This window comes from Piliocolobus tephrosceles, chromosome 1, assembly GCF_002776525.5.
Source record: "Piliocolobus tephrosceles isolate RC106 chromosome 1, ASM277652v3, whole genome shotgun sequence".
NCBI lineage: Eukaryota > Metazoa > Chordata > Mammalia > Primates > Cercopithecidae > Piliocolobus > Piliocolobus tephrosceles.
Genome location: NC_045434.1, coordinates 91,205,021 through 91,229,004, shown reverse-complemented (window position 1 = coordinate 91,229,004; position 23,984 = coordinate 91,205,021). Strand labels below are relative to the sequence as shown.

Sequence of the window (23,984 nt, the reverse complement as noted above, 5' to 3'; positions counted from 1 at the left end):
CTTTGTATACTCTTGAGCTGAAAATAATATTTGAGTCTTAATTATAAATACTCAGATCACAATTTGAAGCTGTCTTTGAATTAAAGTACATACTCCTGGCACCTTTCCATATACCAGAGTAAACTAGAATACCGTTTTAAGTATTTATTGAATAAAATGATTCTATCAACACTGCTACTGTATTGAAGCCAGTGCAATAAAAAAGTGGGTGGACAGAGGTCATTCACTTTGACTTTGCCTGCCCTCTCCAAATCCCCAGTGTAAACAGGAAAATGAGAAGTTACAGGTAGAGGACATGCTGCCCAGACCCATGTAACTAGGCATGTAACAAAAGAAGCCCCTCTGGTTAAAACTAGGCCTGAAGAAGGTAAGCCTCAAGTATGCAGGTTAAAAAAAAGTAGAGGCCTCTGCTCATTTGTTAAAGGAAGCAAGAGCCATAACGTAAGTCCTTTGGGAACCTCATTCTGGCTGTGTGTAGCTTTCCTGGGGCCCCTACATAAATGAGTAAGACAAAGTGCTTCAAACAAACCATACAGCTGCCTTTTTAAATGTCTGAAGGTCTAAGGGGACTGTCTCCTAGGATCTTTGCATGTCTGTCGAAACAAGGCAGCTGGGAACAGTACTTGCGCTACTGAGTCCATAGGCTCATCTGTTACTTGCTTGGGGAGCCAGGGGGGTAAATTCCCGAATCCAGCATTGCTCTCCTGCGGGCTGTTTCCTTGGCAACACTGTGGTTTAGCCGCCTCAGTCGTTCCTGCAAGACAAGGGAGGTTTGGCATCTTAACCACTGTGAAAGGCTTTAGAGTATAAGTGAACTAGGTGCTGAAAAATACCGGGCTTGGTCTACCTCAAAGTCAGTCTTCTAAAGCATATATAAGAATGTAGGTGGGGCATGGTGGCTCACCTGTAATCCCAACACTTTGGGAGGCTGAGGCGGGTGGATTACCTGATGTCAGGAGTTCAAGACCAGCCTGACCAACACGGTAAAACCTGTCTCTACTAAAAATACAAAAACATTAGCTGGGCATGGTGGCGGGTGCTTGTAATCTGAGGCAGGAGAATTGCATGAAACTGGGAGGTGGAGGTTGCAGTGAGTTGAGATCGCGCCACTGGCCACTGCACTCCAACCTGGGTGACAGGGAGAACTCCGTCTCAAAAAAAAAATAGGCCAGGCATGGTGCTCATGTCTATCCCAGCACTTGAGGAGGAAGTGGCAGGAAGATCACTTGAGCCCAGGAGTTCGAAACCAGCCTGGGCACCATAGTAAGATCCTTTTTCTTTGATACGGAGTTTTACTCTTGTTGCCCAGGCTGAAGTACAATGGTGCGATCTCAGCTCACCACAACCTCTGTCCCCCATGTTCAAGCGATTCTCCTGCCTCAGCCTCCCAAGTAGCTGGGATTACAGGCATGTGCTACCACACCCTGCTAATTTTGTATTTTCAGTAGAGACAGGGTTTCTCCATGTTGGTCAGGCTGGTCTCAAACTCCCCCGACCTCAGGTGATCCGCCTGCCTCGGCCTCCCAAAGTGCTGGGATTACAGGCATGAGCCACCTCATCCGGCCAATCCTGTCTTTTTATTAAAAGAAAAAAGGCCAGGCAGGCCGGGTTCAGTGGCTCGCACCTGTAATCCCAGAGTTTTGGGAGGCCCAGGCAGGTGGATCACATGCGTGCAGGAGTTTGAGACCAGCCTGGGTAACATGGTGAAACCCTGTTTCTAGAAAAAAAAATACAAAAATTAGCTGGACATGGGGGTGCATGCCTGTAGTCCCAACTACTTGGGAGGCTGAGGTGGGTGGATGGCTTGAACCTGGGAGGTAGAGGCTGCAGTGAGCCGTGATCATACCACTGCACTCCATCCTGGGTGACAGACCTTGTCTCATAAAAATAAATAGCCAGGTGTGGCGGCTCACTCCTGTAGTCCCAGCACTTCGGGTGGCTGAGGTAGGAAGCTCACTTGAGCCCAGGAGTTCCAGGCCAGCCTGGGCAACGTGGCGAAACCCTACCTACTTCTAGAAAAAAATACAAAAATTAGCTGGGCGTTGTGGTGCACGCTTGTAGTCATAACTACTCAGGAGGCTGAGGCAGAATTGCTTGAGCCCAGGAGGCAGAGGTTGCAGTGAGCTGAGATTGAGCCACTGCACTCCAGCCTGGGTGACAGAGGGAGATCGTCACACACACACATACACACACAAAAGAATGTAAATGGCAGCAACTGAATACTGAGAAGAAGACGAATTCTCCTAGGTATTTTCCAAGTACTGAGAGAAGTTAATTTCCTTTTCGCTGTTTTAAAATTACAGCCGCTTTCACTGTGTTAAGGACTTACAAAAAAGGGCAAAGAATCACAGGTATGATATTCTTTTACCTGAGCATTCTGTAGAATGTTGTTGACCAAGACAACGCGTCGCCGGGCATTAAGTAGCTTCTTAACATACGGGTCAAGATCCAGGGCCACCTTCTGATCCTCATTGATGCGGCACAGTTCTGGGGATGCAAGGTGAAGCTAAGATCTAATGGCTCATCTCTTGTTCTGAGGGAAAGCAGGCTGGTAACGGGAGGGAAAACACTTGCACCCAAACGGGCCACAGCCATTATAGATTTAAGACATCCCTGAAAGGAGGAGTCCTTTGGCAGCCCTGATGCCCTGGAAGCGAGCGATAGAAACCCAGGCCAGGGGTTGGCAAAAACCTAAGGTCCTGAAAGTGGCTGAAGGGTTCCGGGTATACAGGGATGCTCACTCACCTGTGGCTAGGTTGTCAATTTGTTCCCGGAGCTCTACCTGGCTCTCTCTGCAAAGAGGTACAAGGCCTACACGGTCAGGCAGTTACCGGAGCTCAGGAAACGAACTCCCCCTACGTATTTACCAAGTACTGAGAGAAGCCGGCCTCCGCTGAACCCTCCACCTGTGGCCTTCCACCTGTCCTCCCCGCCTCGAACCAGTTTCCTAAATTTATGCCCACTCCCAGCTAGAACACTTTATTGGCCCCGCCCCTACAAAGCCAGAGAGACAGGTCCCGCCCCCAACTTCCCTCCCGGGCACCTGACGGCGTGCACGTGAGAGTCGAGCTGCTGCACAGCGGGTCGCAGGAACTCCAGCAGCCCTTCAGCGAAGAGGTCGCGGCCTGTGGGCCCCGCCACCGGTGTCCCTGCCCCCGACACAGCGGCGGAACCAGCCCCCGCCATCACGAACTGTCCTGACGCCCGGAACCTGCCGCGAGGGCCGCCGGGAACCGGAGCCGCGCCGCACTGCCCCGCGAGGGGGCGTCCGGGAAATGCTGTCTCCACCAAGGCACTGGGGTGTCTGGGAAATGGAGTCTGGAGCGAGCCGGGCTGGGAGGAGGGCCAGGCCCTAGGAGTAGAGGCCTTGTGGCTGGTCTTGAAGATCCTCAAAGGTCAGGTTGTAGAAAGGAACCAGTTTTTGGAGTGGATACTTTTTGTTTTCTCCAAAGGTGAAAATAAACACGAATAACTTCGGTTGTCCATAGCCTTCCCATGTTAACTTTATGAGATAGCCGGGTGTGGTGGCAGGTGCCTGTAATCCCAGCTACTTGGGAGGCTGAGACAGGAGAACCGCTTGAACCCGGGAGGCAGAGGTTGCAGTGAGCCGAGATCGCGCCACTGCCACTCCAGTCTGGGCAACAGAGAGACTCCACCTCAAAACAAAAACAAAAACAAAAACCGAAAACAAACCAAAAACAAAAAACTTTATGAGAAAATCACATTATATTCATAATATCGTTTTCTGTTTCTTTCTTTTTTTTTTTTTTTTTTAGACAGAGTCTCGCTCTGTCGCCCAGGCTGGAGTGCAGTGGCCGGATCTCAGCTCACTGCAAGCTCCGTCTCCCGGGTTCACGGCCTTCTCCTGCCTCAGCCTCCCGAGTAGCTGGGACTACAGGCGCCCGCCATCTCGCCTGGCTAGTTTTTTGTATTTTAGTAGAGACGGGGTTTCACCATGTTAGCCAGGATGGTCTCGATCTCCTGACCTTGTGATCTGCCCGTGTCGGCCTCCCAAAGTGCTGGGATTACAGGCTTGAGCCACCGCGCCCGGCCCGTTTTCTGTTTCTAAAGAGTTTTTTGTGGTTGGTTGTTTTTAAGACAGGGTCTCTCTCTGTTGCCTAGGCTGGAGTGCAGTGTCACCATCTTGGCTCACTGTAGCCTTCACCTCTAGGGGTCAAGAGGTCCTCCTGCTTCAGCCTCCTAAGTAGCAGGGACCAGAAGTGTTAGCCACCATGCCTGATTAATTTTTATTTTCTGTAGAGAAGAGATCTCACTATGTTTGTTGCCCAGACTAGTCTGGAACTCCTGGGCTCAGGTGGTCCTCCCATCTCAGCCTCCAAAAGTGCTGGGATTACAGACGTAAGCCACCACGCCTGGTCTATTTCTAAAGAGTATATTTTTAATGGCATTAAATATGTACAAAACTGCATGTATCCGAATTTCATTCCTTTTTAAGGTTGAATAATATAAACATGCAGGCCGGGCATGGTGGCTCACTCCTGTAATCCCAGCACTTTGGGAGGCTGACGCGGGAGGATCACCTGAGCCCAGGAGTTTGAGATCAGTCTGGGCAACAAACCTAGTGAGACCCTGTCTCTACAGGAAATAAAAAATTAGCCAGGCATGGTGGCTCACAGCTGTGGTCCCTGCTACTTGGGAGGCTGAAGTAGGAGGACCTTGAGCCCAGGAAGTCGAGGCTACAGTGAGCCAAGATCGTGGCACTGCATGCACTTTAGCCTGGGTGACAGGGTGAGACCCTGTCTCAAAAAATAAAAATAACTTTTAAAGTTTCCTTAGTTCACTTCTTTTTCCTTTCATTTTTAGAGACGAGTACTCACTCTGTTGCTGGAGCTGGAGTGCAGTGCTGTTATCATAGCTTACTGTAACCTCAAACTTCTGGGCTCAAGCCATCCTCCTGCCTCAGCCTCCTAAGTAACTGGGACTACAGTCACCTGCCCCCATGTCTGGCTAATTTTTAAATTTTTTTGGTAGAGACATGGTCTCCCTATGTTGCCCAGGCTGTTCTCAAACTCCTGGCCTCAAGACAACCTTCCATGGGTTTCTTTTTCCCTGAGAATTATGAAGACAATGATTCCTTTTGGATTTGGTGTGGTTTTTCATGGCTTTCCAGGTAATTTACATCTGTCTCCTAGGCTCTAATTTGTTCCAGTGGCTCCCAATTCCCTAGGCCATGGGGAAGGATGTATGTGCAGAAATGCTTCTGGAGGACAGGCAAAGGCATCCATAGTGATAAATAGGCACCAGAATGTTCAACCTCAAGCTTCATCTTCAGTAATAAAGGAAGATAAGGCATTTGAATCACTGTGAGATTTGGTGGTCAGCAGCTCTAAACCTGAGACCCCAACTGTGATAACTTTTTTTTTTTTTTTTTTTTTTTTTTTTAATTTTCTGTAGAGACAAGACCTCTCTATGTTGCCCAGGCTGGTTTTGAACTCCTGGATCAAGCAGTCCTCCCACCTCGGCCTCCCAAAGTGCTGGGATTACAGGCGTGAGCCAACAAGCCCAGCCCCAACTGTGATAACTTTTAAAATCTTATACACTTACACTGGGTGGGGTGGCTCACGCCTGTAATCCCAGCACTTTGGGAGGCTGAGGCAGGAGGAATGCTTGAAGCCAGGAGTTCAAGACCAGCCTGTGCAACATAGGGAAACTCCCATCTCTACAAAAAATTTGATTAAAAAAAAAAATAACTGGGCATGGTGGCACACACCTGTAGTTCCAGCTACTCAAGAGGCTGAGGTGGGAGGATCGCTTGAGCCTGGGAGGTAGAGGTTGCAGTGAGCTGTGATCACGCCACTGCACTCCAGCCTGGGTGAAAGAGCAAGATTCTGTCTAAAACACACACACACACACACACACACACACCCCAAAAACAACACTTTTTGTCGTTGATTACACTTGTGTCCCTGTATCTTCCTCTCTGGTGATTAGAGTAATGCTCTTGTGAGAGGCTAGGAGCTTACTTTGGGAATAAGTGGCAAGGCAACTGCAACCTGCTTCATAGTTGGGCCTTGGGAAAAGGAAGCCCAGGGGAGAGAGTGGTGACAGTGTTAAAGAGGAATGGAAAAGTGTTGAAATCGCTAGGGCTTGTACTGGAGAGAGAAAACAGGTGTTGACCTGGGCTGGGAAAGGGCCTTGGAGGTTGTTGGTCCACTGTTTGCACAAGAAGCCCTTGGGTTAGGGCACTGTCCTTTCAGGTGCCTCTTCAACTCTTTAGATTAAATGCTCCCTAATACCAGATTTAGCAAACAGAATAAACAAAACACTTGGGACACCAGGTAAATTTGAATTTCGATAAACAACAACAACAAAAAATTTTTTTTAAGAGTCTTGCTTTGTTGCCTGGGCTGAAGTGCAGGGGTGTGATCTCTGCTCACCTCCCGGGTTCAAGTGATTCTCCAGCCTCAACTTCCCGAGTAGCTGGGATTACATGTGCCCGCCAGCATGCCTGGTTTTTTGTTTTTTTTTTTCCCCAGACGGAGTTTCACTCTTGTTGCCCAGGCTGGAGTGCTGTGGCGCAATCTTGGCTCACTGCAACCTCTGCCTCCCGAGTTCAAGCAATTCTCCTGCCTCAGCCTCCTGAGTAGCTGGCTTACAGGCGCCTGCCACCACGCCTGGCTGATTTGTGTATTTTTAGTAGAGATGGGGTTTCACCATGTTGGCCAGGCTGGTCTCAAACTCCTGACCTCAGGTGATCCACCTGCGTCAGCCTCCCAAAGTGCTGGGATTACAGGCGTGAGCCACCGTGCCCAGCAACAACAAATAATTTTTTTAGTGTGGTTATCTAGTAATCTGACTTTGAAGGCTAGTTCTCTGAGGAAAAGCATGTGTTTTGTTTTTATGCTTTCCTTTTTCTTGACCTTTATCTCTCATGGGGTCTACTGCAAAGGCCTCCTGATCTTCTTGCCTGTAGTCTGTATATTCCAGGTCAGTCTGCATTCTAAAATACTAGTCAGATTTCATAATATGCCTGCTTAGAAAAAATTAGTGCTGAAAGGAATTTTAGACTCTCTCCTTTGTTCCTGGGACACTTGTGAGGAAAACTGGGCAAGGGTCTTGAAGAATCCTTGAAGTTTGATAATAGGCTGAAGGCCAGTGCTAGTGTAATTTTTCATTCTCTAAACATGTATCACACTCTAGGCCCAAGGTATTCAGCACAAAACCCCCTTCCTCCCTAACTTCACCTGTATCATACAGCTGTGGCCCGCCCTCCTCCAGGCCCTGGCTTTTCCAGAGAGACTGAAGATATAGGTCCTAAGAATGCCCCTTCCCAACCAACTACTGCACACACAACCACTTGTTTGTATGTCAGCGTCCAATCAAGAGAGACAAATGACACAGTATCAACAGGGAGAGTTTACTGTAAAGAATTATCAACTCTAGTTGATAACAGGGGATTGGAGTAATGAGGAATTGGCTAATAAGCAGAGAGAACTCTAAAGCACATAGGAAGAGCAGGTGTTAGGAGCAGCTGTTATTCCTAGAGTTAGAGTACATAGGGAAGAGCCCTAGCCACCAGGTCTGAGATCCAGACATTGTTGAAAAAAAAAAAAAAAAAATAATATATATATATATATATATATATATAATCTTAGGGTGATGAGTTGGGTGCTTTTGGGATTTCAGTGACTACAAGCCTTTCTGTTCTAGACTTTAGGTCTCTTCTCATCTCCTGGAAGCGCTGGCTCTTCCCTACCTCTCAGACCCTCTCTTCTGACTCTGTTCTCCCCATGCTTAGGTTGAACTGCCTTCTTGCTGGCTACCTCAAGGTGGGTTCTGGGGTAGGCCCATGTGGAAGCTCTGCAGGAACATGCTGTACTCTCAGGCAGTACACATAGTGCCCTCTGCCTGGAGGCCACCTGCCACCTGCAACCTGCACCCTCTGTAGAGCCTGGGTGGGGCTTAGAAGAAGGCCTTTCTTGTGGGAGACAGGGTTCACAGAATGGTGTGTCTGGTAATGCCTTTAACTGGGGAGGAAGACCTGAGAGTGAGAATTCTTTGGGCCTCTGTGAGCTCCAAAGGATAGGGATGAGGATATTCCTGGTTCATCCTGCTTTCTGGGAGGCCAAACCTCTGTTTGGGGAGCCTTACCATGCTTCACTGGAAGAACCGGAGGGGCAGCAGTAGAGCCGGGAGCTGGGAGGGGTTAGGGCAGGCAGTCAGGTCTGTGGTTCTAGCCATCTTAACTGGTGCGCCTGGAGAGCTGCCATCCCCCTACATCCCCCATGGGTGAATATCTGGCCAGACCCTAGGACTCCTGCTTATCACAAAAGGGTCAGAGGCTGAAGGTGAGGTCCTGCCTTGGCAGTGCTGAGGAAAGCATTAGGGGCCTTTCTTCTTTTATCTTCCCCGTCTACCTTTCCTCCATCTCCTTTCTCTTCTCTGTTGTCTGAACTGGCTTTCCTCTTGAAATTAAACTCCTTGAGAGTATATGCTTTGAATTAAAATCCAAAGGGGAGGTTGGGTGCGGTGGCTCATGCCTGTAATCCCAGCACTTTGGGAGGCCGAGGCGGCCAGATCACCTGAGGTCAGGAGTTCAAGATGAGCCTGACCAACATGAAGAAACCCTGTCACTACTAAAAATACAAAATTAGCCGGGTGTGGTGGTGCATGCCTGTAATCCCAGCTGCTGGGGAGGCTGAGGCAGGAGAATCGCTTGAACCTGGGAGGCAAAGGTTGTGGTGAGCCAAGATTGTGCCATTGCACTCCAGCCTGGGGAACAAGAGTGAAACTCTGTTCAAAAAAAAAAAAAAAAAAAAAAAAAAAATTCCCGAGGAAAGCTTTAGGACTTTCTGAGGGAACCCCTTCTCCCATCTCCTCATGGATGTGTTTAAATCTTGAGCTGATAATCACCTTACACTAAAGGGTAAGAAACTAAATTGCCCGGCGTGGTGGCTCACGCCTGTAATCCTCACAAGGTCAGGAGATCGAGACCATCCTGACCAACATGGTGAAACCTTGTCTCTGCTAAAAATACAAAAATTAGCTGGGCGTGGTGGCGCGTGCCTGTAATCCCAGCTACTTGGGAGGCTGAGGCCGAATTGCTTGAACCAGGGAGTGGGAGTTTGCAGTGAGCGGAGATTGCACCACTGCATTCCAGTCTGGTGACAGAACGGGACACCAAAAAAAAAAACAAAACCCCAAAACCAAGCCTAAATGGAGCATTTAGTGAATCCTTTAGAGAGACCTCATGGGGATCTTAGCTGTCCCAGGTTGCCCACACAGTTTGAGGCCTATGACTGGGGGCTGCTGCCACCATTAAGGGTCCCAGAGCTGTCCAGGGCCTCAGTCTCCACCATCAGGAGTCATCCTGCCCTGCTTCACAATGCTCCCCTCTCCTTCCTTCCTTGCCCCTGGAACAGGTGGTCAGCCAGGGTCCCCAGCACACCTGACTGGGTCACTAGCCAGGGTGTGATGTAGGTGGGAGAGCCCACCCAGGCATAAGTGGGAGACTCTACCCTAATCCCTGCTGGTGGGTCCATGGAGCTAGAGTAGCAGAACCTTTTTTTGTGATGGAGTTTCGCTCTTGTTGCCCAGGCTGGAGTGCAATGGCGCAATCTCAGCTCACTGCAACCTCTGCCTCCTGAGTAGCTGGGATTACAGGCATGTGCCACCATGCCCAGCTTATTTTGTATTTTTAGTAGAGATGGGGTTTCTGTGTTTGTCAGGCTGGTCTCGAACTCTTGACCTCAGGTGATGTGCCCACCCCAGCCTCCCAAAGTGCTGGGATTACAGGCATGAGCCACTGTGCCCAGCCTCAGGTGTTCTTTCAGCAGTGTACCTTTACACTTGGGTTTCCTCTGCTTGGTATATTCTTTTCTCTATACTTTCCCGTCTTACAAGATCCAGCTCATCAACCTCTTCCCTGTGCTCCCATCCTTACAAAAGATGCCTTGGTTAGCATGGCAAGCCCTCAGCACATGGCAGCTGAATGAAAGGCTGACCCAGAGGTGGTCAGGTTTACTCACCTTGTCCCATACAACCAGTGACTGAGGATGACAGGGATACAGGCCTCAAGAGACCCTGGGAACTGTAGTGATCAGGAGGTGGGGCTGGAGGACCCTTGGCTGATAGGAGAGTTCCCTGTGCCCCACTTGGGGGGAATTTGGGGATAAACTCTTTCATGAGGTAGGAAGGACATAGAGGTAGAGAGATAAAAGCCTAGGCTATGGCAGTCACCTCCTTCATACAGAACTCTTAAACGTCTCCTCTGGGGTGGGAGGGAGCCTGGCATCTTGCACTTGTTGGGGTGGTTGGGGAAGGGGAAGTCGTCGTGCTTTAGCACTGGAAAAGGCAGAGGGAGCTGAACTGGGGGTTCAGTTCTGCAGTCACTGTCCAACCTGTAGCCTTCTGCTAGACCCCACTGCCCATCTCCCTTAGCACCTTCAGACACCCCACATCACAGTCAGGATTCAAATTTGGGTTGTCCTGACCAAAATTTCCTTCCCAGGCCCCAGTAAGTACAACCTCCTAGCAGTTTAGAGTGAAGGCAGCCCAATGACAACTGGCTTGGCTGGGCACTACCAGGTTCTTTTCTCTTCTGCAACACAGGGAAAAAGGCAAGTATGTGCCAGGGCCCAAGGGCCCAGAATGTTGCCCAAGACAATCCTCCTCGAGTTTTTGTGGGCATGGTATTATTTCTGCAGAGCTCTGAGGAAATCAAATTCTTCACCTTCTGCTCTAAGCCACAGGCTCTCCAGAATTTTAACACAAGTAGGAAGAGACTCTCAAACACACAAGAGGTATATCAAGACATCATCAAAGTAGCGAGGTGCAGTGGCTCACGCCTGTAATCCCTGCACTTTGGGAGGCTGAAGTGGGTGGATCACCAGGTCAAGAGATCAAGACCATCCTGGCCAATGGGGCGAAACCCCGTCTCTATTAAAAATACAAAAATTAACTGGGTGTGGTGGCACATGTCTGTAGTCACAGCCACTTGGGAGGCTGAGGCAGGAGAATCGCTCGAACCAGGGAGTTGGAGGTTGCAGTGAGCCAAGATCACGCCACTGCACTCCAGCCTGGTGACAAGAGCGAGACTCTGTCACAAAAAAAAAAAAAAAAAAAAAGGAAAAAAAAAAAAAAAGACATCATTAAAGTAGCCATGGTACTTTGAGGCACCCCAAATAAAGAGAGTCCTGGGTGGATCTGAGCAAACGATTTGCGATAATGAACCAGAAATACAAGATTCCACTGAAACTGGAATAGTTGATAGAATATGGTTGAACTTAATTGAACCTTCAAGGGAAATAAAGGTGAAACAAAGCTAATGAGTGGGAAAGTCCAAAATTAGTTTGGGATAAACATGAGGATATAATTGCATTTTAGTACGGGTATCTTCTGACCTCTTCCAGCAGTTCATCTGCCATCATTCTTCCTTCTGACACACCTACCAAATCAAATGGCTTCTTCCTCTATATTGCAGTATAAACCAACCCTACAGTACCCCTCTGGACATGATACACACCCTGGAGGAAAGTTTGTAAATCTCATACAAGGGTAGAAAGTGCAATTCAACCCAGCACGCTGGTTATGGTATATGTGGTGTCAATGTACATGGCAGCAACTTCAATCAAATCAGAGCTGCTACCACAGGTAAGCAACCTCTTATGCTGCCCTGTAGTGATGTCAATGTTCTCAGTTTACTAAATTATCAATGTGGAAGAATGCATTTTTGAGCTCCAGACTTTCTAAACATCTTAAATAGGCTATCAAAGAGGATGTAACAGAACCCTATCTCAGAAACCTAAGCATCAGGGAGGAACACTGACCAGTTTTTCTGGCATCTTTCTGTGGGGGCAACAGAGATGAACAAAAGAAATGTTACCATGTCATAGCATATGACAAGTGAGGGGAGACAGAGGTAGGAAGAGGGTGTCCTAGCCACAAGGCTAATGCATTTGTGTTCAAAGAGAAGTCTGGGCAAAGGAGGGGAACCCCCCACCCCACAAAAAAAACAAAAACAAAAAACCAAATCAAAGGACAAAAGGGTTTCATACAACACAGTATCAAAAAGTAACACACTAAATGCACAAGCTGGTGGTAAGTCAGTCCACAACCTATTGTGATAGGTCCATCCAGCATCAATCAGATTTCTTCTCATCTGTTATCTCAAGGTTATTTACAGATGTGTTGACTAACAAGAGTCTCTCATGGGAGGGTGGGCAGGCTTCAATCATTGGTTTCGGGATCTGTCTGCGCCATGTAGGCATCCAACTCAGCATCCAGGTGTCCTTTTGTTTTCGACATGTATGCATCCAATTGGTTGTCCAGTTGCTCCTTGGTCAATACAGGGCGAGCAAGGGCACCTCTCCCTCGTCCACGGCCTCGGCCTCGGCCTCCAAAGCCCCCTCTTCCCCGACCTATCATACCCCGACCTAGCCCAAAGAGGGGGAAAAAAAAAAAGAGACAGTTACAAGTAAGTTTAATAGGTGCTGTAGTAAATGCCCCTTAGAGCAGTGGGGCCTAGCTGAGAAAACTGAAGGGCAGGGCAAAGAGGAGAAATCTGGAAAAACAGGAAACACACTGGGTAGAAAGCAGCACATGGAAAGCACACATAATGAATCCCCTATCACATGATCATCTCTAAATGCTATTTTAACCATTTTTATTCTATCAATAAAGGAAAATAATTAACTGACAACTCTAATTTTAAAAAACCTTAATCGATCCTAAGATAAAATTACCTAACATTTGAGATTCACTAAGTTCATAATTAAAATACGTGATAGATAACCCCATTTAGTAAGATAGAGAGGTGGTAACAAGGGCACAGAGAATGAGGGGTGTGAAGATAGACAGTTTTCAAATTAAGTTTACTGGAGACCCTTCTGGAAAGTCATCTCATCTTTCCTTAAGCTTATCAAGTCTAATGAGCTAACTGACCTCATGTGTCAGGAGACTGAGGAGTTTTTCTGACAAAAGAACAATGTAGGGGAGATTTGAAAAAATATTTTGAGTTGTCCTAGCTATCTCTACCTCTAATTCTAGTTACCTTATGACAATTGTGGTTATCTGAGTAGTCTGAATTCAGTTAACAAAACAAACTCAGCTTTTTGAAAAGCTATTTTAGTCTCTGCCACCCTCGTGATGTCTCTCTATCAGAATCCAAGTCAAGATAATTTGGAAACATGTTATTTCATCCTGAAACCCAAACTAGCTTGCACTTCACTCAGTAAGCCAAGTATCATATAATGGGAGAGCAGAAAACAAGCCCCTGGTTATCAACTTTTCTAAGTTATTATTCCTTGGCAACTTCAAGGTCAGAAGTTATGGAAGACCCAAGACACCTTTTAAGAGAACCAAAGCAAATATATACAGGGGCTACAATAGTGTTTTTTTCCGGGACAGGTGTTGTTGGGAGTTTTCCACTAAGCTCTGAACCAGAAAGCTCCCATGAGATTTAGTATTAACAACAGCAACACCATTCAACTCTTTGCCAATCTGGGTCATGAGGTCACAAGACAAACTTCAATAAATTTCAAAGGCAAGATTATCAACAAGAGCCAGTTAGTCAACTGATGATAATTCCATCTTGCTCTCTACCTTGAGCAAAAAAAGTCATCTCTGGTTCTCCACAGGCAAAAATGTGACACTGAATTTATCTGTTTTCAGAGCCAATGCCCAGCTCCAAGTCTCACCACCCTCTTAACTCTGCTTCATCTTTGTACCTCTCTCTCTTCTATATTGTCATGTGACTCAAACTAGGATCTGGAGCTACAGGGTAGTGTGTGGTGGGGCAGGGGCAGAGAAAGGTAAAACCTAAACTGACCATTTTGGGGGTCAATTTAAATTTGCAAGAGCCTGGAGGAAGATGGTGTATACTCTGGCTCCATAATATGCACTTGATTGATTCTTGGAAAAATGATGAGACTTTTGCACTACCAGCATGGCAATTTGAAAAATAAGCCAGTTTCAAATAACAAAACAAGACAAACAAAGAAGCCTGCCTATGACTTGAAGCTGTGCAGAAAGGTGGCTCTGAGTTTTTAAGGGAGGAAAGTAAGGGGGAGCTACTCTCTGAAGTTGGTAGCTGACTAACCTCTACCACCGATTCCGCCACGACCCATAGCTCCACGCCCTAGGCCCCCTCTCCCAGGACCTCCACGACCTCGAACACCACCTCTTCTTAAGCCCATTCGGGGAGCTACGGCTCGTCCACCTCGGAGCAGGTTTTGACCTTGGAGAGGAGGCATACAATGTATATGCAGGTAAATCCAAGAGACACAAAGTAGATTCTAACCAAAGGCAGGCGGTGAGGGTTAAATGAGGGTAATTCAGTTAGTTTTTAGGTTGGTTGGAGCAAGCTGCATACTGCGAATAGATTAACCTACTCTTTATTCAATCAATTCAACAAGTCTGACCACAAATCCATTTTTGGAAGAAGTTGGGAGTTAATTCAATCAGTAAGTGCATACATTTAATAAATATCTACTGAATAATCAGATAGATGCCTAGCATTATGGTAAATTTAAAAATAATTGCTATGGTTCCTGATCTCAACAGATTATTCTAGGGAACAAGAACTATACAGGGAACAGAACAAGAGTACCCCAAATGAACATACATAGGTAAGTGCTGTGGGTCAACTTGTCCTCTTTTTCCAGCTGTATCAGTGTTTTACTAGCACCAGGAACAAAGAGTTAGATACAGGTCAAAAGACCTATAAATTTCTTACGTTTGACTTACTTCTAAGAACTTGAATGTGCTTTGATTCAAGCAGCAGCAGGGTGTTTTAAAATGGAATGGAGATGACATGAATTACCTGTTGTTACGCAGGTCATAGCCTCTCACCATTGCACATTATCAGAAAAGGAATGGTATCGATAAAAGACATGCAACACTATTAAAAATATGTGATTTCACAAGTTATTATATTAATACAAATTCAGGCTTAAAGATGTTAAACGAACGTGTCCATAAGCAGCCCAAGAGAAAAGGGAAGGGAGTAGGGCCCGACAATTATCAGGGTACACATCACTGACCTCGGAGCGACATCCCGCCCCTAAGTAGGGTTCTGGTAGCACGTCCCCCACGTAGTCCTCCTCTGGGCAAGCCTCTCTGGATTATGGGTAGGCCTCGTCCTCCGATTGCTCCCCTGGCCAGGGCCCCTATGGGTCGGCCTAACCGTGCCTGGATGTTACTCTTACCCAGGCGCTGCTTTAAGCTCTTCTGGAAGAAAAGGTGTTAGGGGATTGAGATCAAAAAAGCAATTCAACAGGATGTGGCAACTCAAAGTGCAGAGAAAAAGAAGCAAGTGAGATGCTGGTGTGAAGGGAGATAAACCTGCTGTGGGTGTCATAAGGATCCCAAACCAGAAGCAAGCCTTTGCCTCAGAACATGTTATACAAGCAGCAGAATTTTGATCCAGAGCAGAAACTCCAAGAAGCTCAAGGGTGGTCCCATGAAATGGGCATCTCCACAAATTACCTCACTAGTTTGGCTACGTAAGTCATACACTGCCAGTTGAAATTTAAGTTTCAGTAAGAACATTCTGTAGTTCAATCCTAGATTGTACTGCTTTTCAACTACAGGTTGACGATTTTATGACTTGATTCATACCTGCCCACGGACTACCACTGTCTTCAAAGGCTTACTCAAACACCACAGGAAGTTCATCATACTCTGGGCAAAACTTAAATTACAAGTTCACTTGAGTTCTTGTGACTTAAGAACAACATTGATTTCTCAAAGAGGCCCATGTGCTCCATTTTTCCTCTGGGAATCTATTTCCAGACGGTCCACTTTTTACCTTAAGATGTAAATAAACACAAGAAAGTCAAACCTCCTTTCATTTCTTAAAAATCCCTAATTCCATGCCTGCACTTGCAAACAGCTCCTTTAAAACAATATGATGACCTTAAATTCAAAATAAACATGTAACTCCAATATATCTCCACAGCCAGCCAGCCAGCCAAACATATGTTAGAATTATTCTGGTGATTACAAAACTCAGGGCCATATATGAGGACAAGGACACACTACAGAGATAGAGTATTTTTAAGAATCTGTTCTCAGAAAACCATTAAGACTACATCTGAATTAAATTCCTTCAAAGGAAAAAGGGACAGCCATAGCCCTGAACACAACCAAGGTCCTAGCAAGCCTAGTTGTCCATAAAGTCATCAGTCAATATGAAAGAAAATAAATTCTATGGCCCCTTCAAGCTCCACCCAGAAGTGACTACCAATGTGTGTGTGTGTGTGTGTGTGTGTGTGTTTTCTAATCATCTCTCTCAAAAAAGATGCTGTGAAGCATTATTGTTAACTTTCTAGCACAAGATCATAAATTGCTTCTAATCAGTGGGAACGGCTCCAAACATTATGCATCTAGCATAAGTAGGTGTAACCAACCATAACGGCCTGTCCTATTACTCCCCTGATTAACACATAATTATGAGGTTAGACTGCATTCCACAAGTCTCTTGCATTCAGTTATCCTGCATATATTAATTCTCCCAAGCTTTGTGCTTTAAAGGGAGAACTGTACTGTGCCGGGAAGTTCTTTATCCATTCCAATCCTTAACTGCCACCAATATTGGCCTTTAATATTAACAGGAAACTTAAGGATGTCAACTATACCACTTAGTTTTCACTCTAGAGCTGTGCTGCGTAAGACAGCCTCTAGCTACATGTAGCTATTTAAATTATTATTATTTTTATTTTGAGATAGAGTCTCGCTCTGTCGCCCAGGCTGGAGTGCAATGACACGATCTTGGCTCACTGCAACCTTCGTCTCCCAGGTTCAAGCAATTCTCCTGCCTCAGCCTCCCGAGTAGCTGGGATTACAGGCGCTGTCACCACGCCCGGCTTATTTTTGGTAGAGATAGGCTTCTGTCACATTGGCTAGGCTGGTCTTGATCTCCTGACCTCAGGTGATCCACCTGCCTAGGCCTCCCAAAGTGCTGGGATTACAGGTGTGAGACACCAGACCCAGCCTAAATTAAAAGTCAATTTTATTTATTTTCTTGAGACAGAGTCTCACTGTCGCCCAAGCTGGAATGCAGTGGTGCTATCTCCACTCACCGCCACCTCCACTTCCTGAGTTCAAGATATTCTCCAGCCTCAGCCTCTCGAGTAGCTGGGATTATAGGTGTGCGTCACCATGCCCAGCTAATTTTTTTTTTAGTAGAGATGGGGTTTTGCTGTGTTGGCCAGGCTGGTCGCCAACTCCTGACCTCAAGTGATCCGGCTGCCTTGGCCTCCCAGAGTGCTGGGATTACAGGCCTGGCCTAAAATTAAATTAAAAAAAAATTAAGCTCCTTAATTGCACTAGTCACATTTAAAGTTTTCAATAGCCACATGTGGCTAGTGGCTACTGTACCAGATAGCAAACACAGAACATTTCCATCGTTATAGAAAGTTCTGGCTGGGCACGGTGGCTCATGCCTGTAATCCAAACACTTTGGGAGGCTGAGGCAGGCAGATCACTTGAGGTCAGGAGTTCAAGACCATTCTGGCCAACATGGCAAAACCCCGTCTCTACTAAAAATACAAAAATTAGTCAGGCATGGTGGCGGGTGCCTGTAATTCCAGCTACTTGGGAGGCTGAGACAGGAGAATTGCTTGAACCCGGGAGGTGGAGGCTGTGGGTGAGCTGAGACTGCACCACTGCACTATGGCCTGGGTGACAGAGTGAGACTCCGTTTCAAAAGAACAAAACAAAACCACATAAAAAAATTCTAGTGAATATTACTACTCTGGATCGGGACTACTTCCTGCAGAGCCTAAACTTAAAGCTTCTTGTTGAAAGGTCTTTTGGAATGATCTGTCAGAGACTCATCTTCAGCAATTTCCATTTACTCTTGGAAAATGGTGGTGCCTTTTGCTGCTTTCCTGAGTCAGGGAGGAATCCAGTCACTCCAAGGCTTAAGAGAGCCGAAGCAGAAAGTCTTGTTTATTTTTGGTCAGTGAGCCCAGTGGTTCAGGGTGGGGGTGTAAGGGTGTTATATTTAACTGCTGAATTTATGCACAGCCATGCAATGCTACCAAAGCCCTTACAGTTGCATGGCACCGCCCTCCAGACGCCCAGCCACAGCTTGGACATATCCTTCCACAGCCACTGTCCGGACTTGCATATAAATTCTATGAATAATAAAGAGTAGGTTTTATTCAGGTCGGAATAGGATTATCTCTCACTGTAAGTTTGAAAGAAAACCCCTAACTCAAATTACTCAGTACTCTTGCTCCACTTTACCGGTAAAACTTTAGGTGCTGTGGAAATGAAGGTCACTCTACTCTGTATATTTTAGCATTGAAAATCTTTGACTAAGGCCATGCAAACTCCCTGCACTAGGGGAACAAGAATAAAATTATTTCCCTGGTGGGTAAATCATTTAACAGAGAGTAAAGGATGCTGTGAGATTATCTAAAGCTGAAATAAAGTTTCTTTGTGGAATAAGCCATTAATTTATGTTAAGGATTAAAGATCAGAAAACGAAAGATTAATACTCATTGGTAACAGAAACAGGCCACATAGATGGCAAACTCCCTAAAAGAGAAAGACAATAAAAAGTTACTTATTGGTACCTGCCAAAATTGAAATTCTCTGCACTTCTCTTTCTTCCAGAGAAGTTTCAGTTTTTTGCCCTGAACCACTTTGCAATCATCCATCACGTTCTGACAGCCTCAGTGGACTCCCTGACAGAGATCACCAGCTGCTTCTGGAGCATTAAGACCCATTCTCTCACCTGCTTAAGTTTTAATGCTGCCTGGACAGAGGGTCTATTCTCCATCTGCTGGGCCAGTCTTCTGTTTCTGGCACTGGCTAGCTGCTGTTGTTGCTGCATCGAAGCCCGAATATTCACTGGCGTCGGCTGTTTGTTCTTCAGCATATTAGTAAAGCTTCAAGGTCGAACAAAATGGATGTTTAAATAAAAGCTTTATTACAAACATTTATTGGCATTTTCATGGCTTGCTAGACCAGGAGCTCCAGATCCCACGAACTTTTAAGTAAAGTGGTACACTTAGATCAAGGCTGATGTGGGTTAAAGACTCCTCTGTTTCCACAAACTTGCAAGAATCAGAAACTCAGAAATGCAGCTAAGTGCAGCACATTCAACCAAAAGTGATAACAAGGGCTCAGGTAACGGCTTTTAGAGAGGTGGAAGGTATGAAAAACACGCAGTAAGCAGATATGACAAGAGACAGAAGATATAGTTTCAAAGACAAACAAAGAAAGCCTAAACCTTGGGGTATCCAAGGTGCATTCTAAGGCCAAATATGAGGAAGGACTAGAGCACCTTCAAAGCTCACAGTAATTAACATACTCTCATAAATTACAGGAGTGTATCACATTTTAAAATATGTCACTCAGTAACATGCAAACATAAATATTATTATGTAAACATAAATAATTAGCCTATAGCCAGAGATAAGGAGAGAAGCACATACGCCTCAGAAGAGGCAAAAATAGACATTAAGTAAATTCCAGTGGTCTAAAGTCAACTTAATGAAATCACTGATCAAAGGCAATCTCTTTTTTTTTTTTTTTTGAAAGGGAGTCTCACTCTGTTCTCTGTTGCCCGGGCTGGAGTGCAGTGGCACGATCTTGGCTCACTGCAACCTCCGCCTCATGGGTTCAAGTGATTCTCCTGTCTCAGCCTCCCGAGCAGCTGGGATTACAGGCATGCGCCACCACGCCCAGCTAATTTTTCTATTTTTAGTAGAGACAGGGTTTCACTATGTTGGCCAGGCTGGTCTTGAACTCCTGACCTTGTGATCCGTCCTCAGCTTCCCAAAGTGCTGGGATTACAGGCATGAGCCACTGAGCCCAGCCAAAGGGACTCTTAATGAACAAAAGTTGTCAGAAATAGAAACTGCCTTTAAATACCTTTACTTTTCTTAGTCTCAAATCATCACTTTTTCTGACTCCAAGTAGTTACTTTTGAAAGTTAGATTAGTTCGATCATTTATGAGCCGGTGAAGAGACTCATTATTTCTGTCAAGGAAGTGTAATGGAATGGAAGAGAACAACACTTAACTGTAAAAGAATCCAAAACAAAACCAAACTAAAAGCAGAATGGAAAGAAAGTGAAATGGAGCAAAGCAAGTGCCTCTTACAAGGCCCAAGAACGACATTCAAGGACCTTTGGACATATTCATGGCTTGCTACCTGCCTCTTACAGGCCAGACACAACACTGCTGGCCTTGGACTGGGCAGCAAGCCTACCGTAGCCAGGGTACCATGCTACCGTGCTGCACGACCCCTGTATCAATGTAAAAAAATGTGAAAAGGGAGGGTGTTAGGAGTCTTTTAAAATACATCCCACCAAATAAATATTTCAGACAGCTTAACATAAAAGTCTACTGATAAGGGGTTTTGAAACAACCGCCCAATTTGTTTTGTGTACCACATGAGATGCAACTAAGAACAGAGGTCTGTAGCCTTCTGTTGGTATTTAGCTTAACACTGGCTTTGAGCACTGGACCCCAGGGCCAAGTTAAGTAATGTTTTCTTAGGAAGGAGCTGAAGTTGCTGTTGGCTGCCTCACCGCTCATTTAGAGACATCTTGGTGGTGCTTTTTAGCACAACTTTCGGCGCTGACTGTGCAGCCATCTTCAAATCCCGAGAATCTACAAAGGGCAATATGTAAAATGAGCAAATCACAATAGTGACCACATCATGTTTATAAGTGGCAAGGCCCAAGTCAACAATAAATAAAAAGGCCTTATATTTCAAGTGCTTAAATTTCTTTTTCTTTTTTTTCTTTTTTTTTTTGAGACAGGGTCTTACTCTGTCACTCAGGCTGGAATGCAGTGGCACGATCTTGGCTGCAGTGGCTCACTGCAGCTGTAATCTCCTGGCCTCAAAGGATGTTCCCACCTTGGCCTCCCAGTGTTGGGATCACAGGCGTGAGGTGCCACGCCCAGCAAAAGTGCTTAAATTTCTATGGCAATTACCTCAGATTACTATAACTTCAAGGCGGCTGGGCGTGGTGGTTCACCACCTGTAATCCTAACACTTTGGGAGGGCGAGGGCACAGGATGGTTTGAAGCCAGGAGTTAAGAGACCAGCTTGGGTAACAAAGCGAGACCCAGTCTCTACTAAGAAAATAAATAAATAAATAAATAGCGGTGCACGGTGGCCAGCACCTGTGGTCCTAGCTACTCAGGGGGAGCTGAGGTGGGAGAAGTGGTAGAGCCCAGGGGTTGGAGGCCGCAAAGAACTGTGATGACGCCACTGCACTCCGGCCTGAGTGAGACCCCATCTCTTTAAAACAAACAACCCCAAACAAACTTCAAGGCCCAGAAAATACCCAGGAAATTCTCAAAAACGGCAGAACCCAATTTAGCAATCAAAGTATGGAGTCTGGCCTTTTTTTTTTTTGAGACAGAGTCTCACTCTGTCGCCCAAGCTGGAGTGCAGTGGCACGATCTCAGTTCACTGCAACCTCTGCTTCCCGGTTCAAGTGACTCTCCTGTTTCAGCCTCCTGAGTAGCTGGGACTACAGGCCGTGCCACCATGCCCGGCGAATTGTTTTTGTATTTTTAGTAGAGACTGGGTTTCTCCACGTTGGCCAGGGTGGTCTTGAACTCCTGACCTCACCAGATCCACCCACCTGGGCCTCCCAAAGTGCCGGGATTACAGGCGTGAGCCACCGCGCCCGGTCGAGTTTGGCTTTTCCTCTAGAGAAGTCATTTTCAACCTTGACTACATATGACTTATCCAAGGAGCTTTTAAAGGGCCGGACAGGCCTGGCGCGGTGGCTCACGCCTGTAATCTCAGCACCTTGGGAGGCCAAGGTGGGCGGAATGCTTGAGCCCTAGAGCTCCAGACCAGCCTGGGCGACATGGCAAGTCCCCGTTTCTATAACAATATAAATTAATTTAAAAAATAAAAAATACAGATATCTGGGCCTAGATCAATCAAACCACAATCTCTAGTAACGAGGTTTGGAAATGAACAATTGTGGGGTGGAGGGAAAGCTATCTAGGTGCTTCTAGTGTGCAGTTAAAGTTGAAAACTACTGATCTAAAGTGAAAATATAGGCCGGGCGCGGTGGCTCACGCCTGTTTTCCCAGCACTTAGGGAGGCCGAGACAGGCGGATCACCTGAGGTTGGGAGTTCGAGACCAGCCTGACCACCTGGAGAAACCCCGCCTTTACTAAAAATACAGAATTAGCTGGGCGTGGTGGCGCATGGCTGTAATCCCAGCTATAAGGGAGGCTGAGGCAGGAGAATCGCTTGAATCCGGGAGGCGGAAGTTGTGGCGAGCTGAGATCGTGCCACTGCACTCCAGCCTGGGCAACAAGAGCGACATTCCGTCTCAAAAAAAAAAAAAAAAAGCCTAGTTTAAAAATTGGCTTTCAACTCCAGAATCAACTAGAGACTTTTTTAACCAGAAACTAACGATCTGGGGGAGTTAAGAGTAGGAAAGGTTTTCTAAATTCACCTGGGGAATGAGCTCGCAAAGAGCCCTCCACAAAACTTAACCCTAAAGAAATTTCCAACATTCCTCAAAGTCTTGTATTTCTTAATCTCCCTACCATCCTCAAAGCCCTGTCAAGACCCCCACTTTTGCTCAACCCAAGTTTCCTTTTTATCCCTATCAAACCCCAACCTCCATCAGTCCCGCCACCAGGTTCCAGTTCAGCCCCTCCCCCGCCCCTTCGCAGGGGCTCCGCCTCCTCCCCCGGGCCTCTACGCTCCAACACCGCAGCTGTGTCCACATGCCACCACCCCCTTTCCGCGTCCGCCGGCCCCTTCCGCTCCCCAAGACCCCCCCACCCCGCTCCTTCTCACTACAGAAACTCACCGAAGGAAACAGACGCCAGTGCTCCTCCCGGGGCTGCCACCACGGCTCCGGCAGGCGGGCCGGGGACCGGCCGAACCTGAGTTGACGGTGGAGGGGCTCGGGTTAGCTAGATGGGCGGTTGGTCAGATGCGTAAGCGGTAGTATGCGAGCTCAGTTCGTTGTTGCTGGTTGGCTGTCTAGCCGGCCGATCCGTCTGCTCACCCGGCCTGCCCGTTCCTGCCTTTCGTCTGCAGCGGCGGCCAGCTCCGGCTCGGTGTCCAAAACAAAATGGCCGCCACATGCAGTGCTTGTGGGACCGGCTAAAATGGCGTCTACGCCATTACGTCAGGCGCCAGATCCGTGCACGACTGGAGGGCGTGAAAGATTTGAGCTACGCCTGCGCAGAGGTCAGAGGCGGAGCCTTAGGGCGAACTTCAGCAAACTTTACCTCAGGGGTACAAGCAGTGCCCCGCCCCCTGGGGGCGTGGCCAATGGCCCTGTCGGGGCGTGCCGGGACTTCAAGTTACACTGCAACCTCCTGGGGTAGTTAGCAATCTGGGTCTTAGACGGGGTTTGGGTCCCGAATTCCCTCGCCCCTCTGTTCCTTAGGCAAGGTACACCGTCTAAAAATCTTTACGCGGACTTGCCTCGTCTGCTTCCGGACAACTGGGCCTGGGGAATTTGCACTGGTTTTCCCCTCATGGCCAGTCGCCCAGTCTGAGAGTTGTAAAGTGCCGTAAATGCTCCCGCCAAGGCCCAGGAGGCCAGTATTGGGAGCACATTCCTCTCCCATCCTGCGCCGGCCAACAACACCCCTCGTCCATGTTTTCCTCCTCACTTCCTCCCCTTCCCAACTTGGCCTAAATACTGTTTAATCCTTCTTGCGGGGGGTGCACCTTTGTGTCCTCGTTTGCGCTTCCATGTCCTCCTCCCTCCACACCTGCCATCCGTGTTTATTTTGTGGCAGAACTAGATAGGGATTTCTCTTTTCTAGCTTTCTGATTTGTTGTTGTTTTGAGACGGGGTCTGGCTCTGTTGTCCGAGCTGGAGTCAGTGGCGCGATCAATCACGGATCACTGCAGCCTTGACCTCCTGGGCTCAGGTGATCTTCTCACCTCAGCCTCCCGAGTCCTAGGATTATAGGCATGAGCTGTGTGTCCTACTCAATTAAGGGATTCCTTCCTTCCTTCCTTCCTTCCTTCCTTCCTTCCTTCCTTCCTTCCTTCCTTCC

At 47.0% G+C, this 23,984-nt stretch overlaps 3 protein-coding genes across 6 annotated transcripts in view; 1 reads left to right on the top strand and 2 right to left on the bottom strand.

The window, feature by feature from the left end:
* Nucleotides 1-132: 132 nt before the first annotated feature.
* On the bottom strand, nt 133-3,265 carry SNAPIN (SNAP associated protein). The gene is made up of 4 exons (XM_023213803.2): nt 3,044-3,265; nt 2,746-2,792; nt 2,369-2,487; nt 133-754 (listed from the first exon to the last, which is right to left on the bottom strand). The coding sequence occupies exons 1-4, from the start codon at nt 3,184-3,186 to the stop codon at nt 653-655; spliced, it is 411 nt and encodes a 136-aa protein (XP_023069571.1). The 5' UTR covers nt 3,187-3,265; the 3' UTR covers nt 133-652.
* Nucleotides 3,266-11,161: 7,896 nt separating this feature from the next.
* Nucleotides 11,162-23,136, bottom strand: CHTOP (chromatin target of PRMT1). 4 transcript variants are annotated; one of them, XM_023213794.1, is made up of 6 exons: nt 22,775-23,136; nt 20,510-20,591; nt 18,707-18,860; nt 15,003-15,189; nt 14,060-14,197; nt 11,162-12,395 (listed from the first exon to the last, which is right to left on the bottom strand). In XM_023213794.1, exons 2-6 carry the CDS (start codon nt 20,572-20,574, stop codon nt 12,190-12,192), a joined length of 750 nt encoding a protein of 249 aa, XP_023069562.1. In that variant the 5' UTR covers nt 20,575-20,591; nt 22,775-23,136; the 3' UTR covers nt 11,162-12,189. The 4 variants fall into 4 exon arrangements, with proteins under 4 accessions (XP_023069562.1, XP_023069564.1, XP_023069565.1 ...); XM_023213795.1 differs by having other exon boundaries at nt 11,170-12,395; nt 15,003-15,186; XM_023213796.3 differs by lacking the exon at nt 20,510-20,591 and having other exon boundaries at nt 22,775-22,913.
* S100A13 (S100 calcium binding protein A13) overlaps nt 22,757-23,984 on the top strand; it is an 18,916-nt gene continuing 17,688 nt past the window's right edge. Inside the window, exon 1 of the mRNA XM_023213799.2 lies at nt 22,757-23,160. The gene's annotated coding sequence lies outside the window, so the exon portion shown is untranslated. The remainder of the gene's footprint in view (nt 23,161-23,984) is intronic.

What these genes read in the sequence shown, in the direction of transcription:
- SNAPIN (XM_023213803.2), bottom strand. Translation starts at nt 3,186, where the DNA reads ATGGCGGGGGCTGGTTCCGCCGCTGTGTCGGGGGCAGGGACACCGGTG. An exon ending in AATTGACAACCTAGCCACAG is followed by an intron (nt 2,488 to 2,745) that starts GTGAGTGAGCAT and finishes TTGCATCCCCAG; the next exon opens with AACTGTGCCGCATCAATGAG. An exon ending in ACATTCTACAGAATGCTCAG is followed by an intron (nt 755 to 2,368) that starts GTAAAAGAATAT and finishes CTTGTCTTGCAG; the next exon opens with GAACGACTGAGGCGGCTAAA.
- CHTOP (XM_023213794.1), bottom strand. Translation starts at nt 20,574, where the DNA reads ATGGCTGCACAGTCAGCGCCGAAAGTTGTGCTAAAAAGCACCACCAAG. An exon ending in AAGATGTCTCTAAATGAGCG is followed by an intron (nt 18,861 to 20,509) that starts GTGAGGCAGCCA and finishes TCGACCTTGAAG; the next exon opens with CTTTACTAATATGCTGAAGA. An exon ending in GGGCGGGATGTCGCTCCGAG is followed by an intron (nt 14,198 to 15,002) that starts GTCAGTGATGTG and finishes CTCCTCTCCAAG; the next exon opens with GTCAAAACCTGCTCCGAGGT.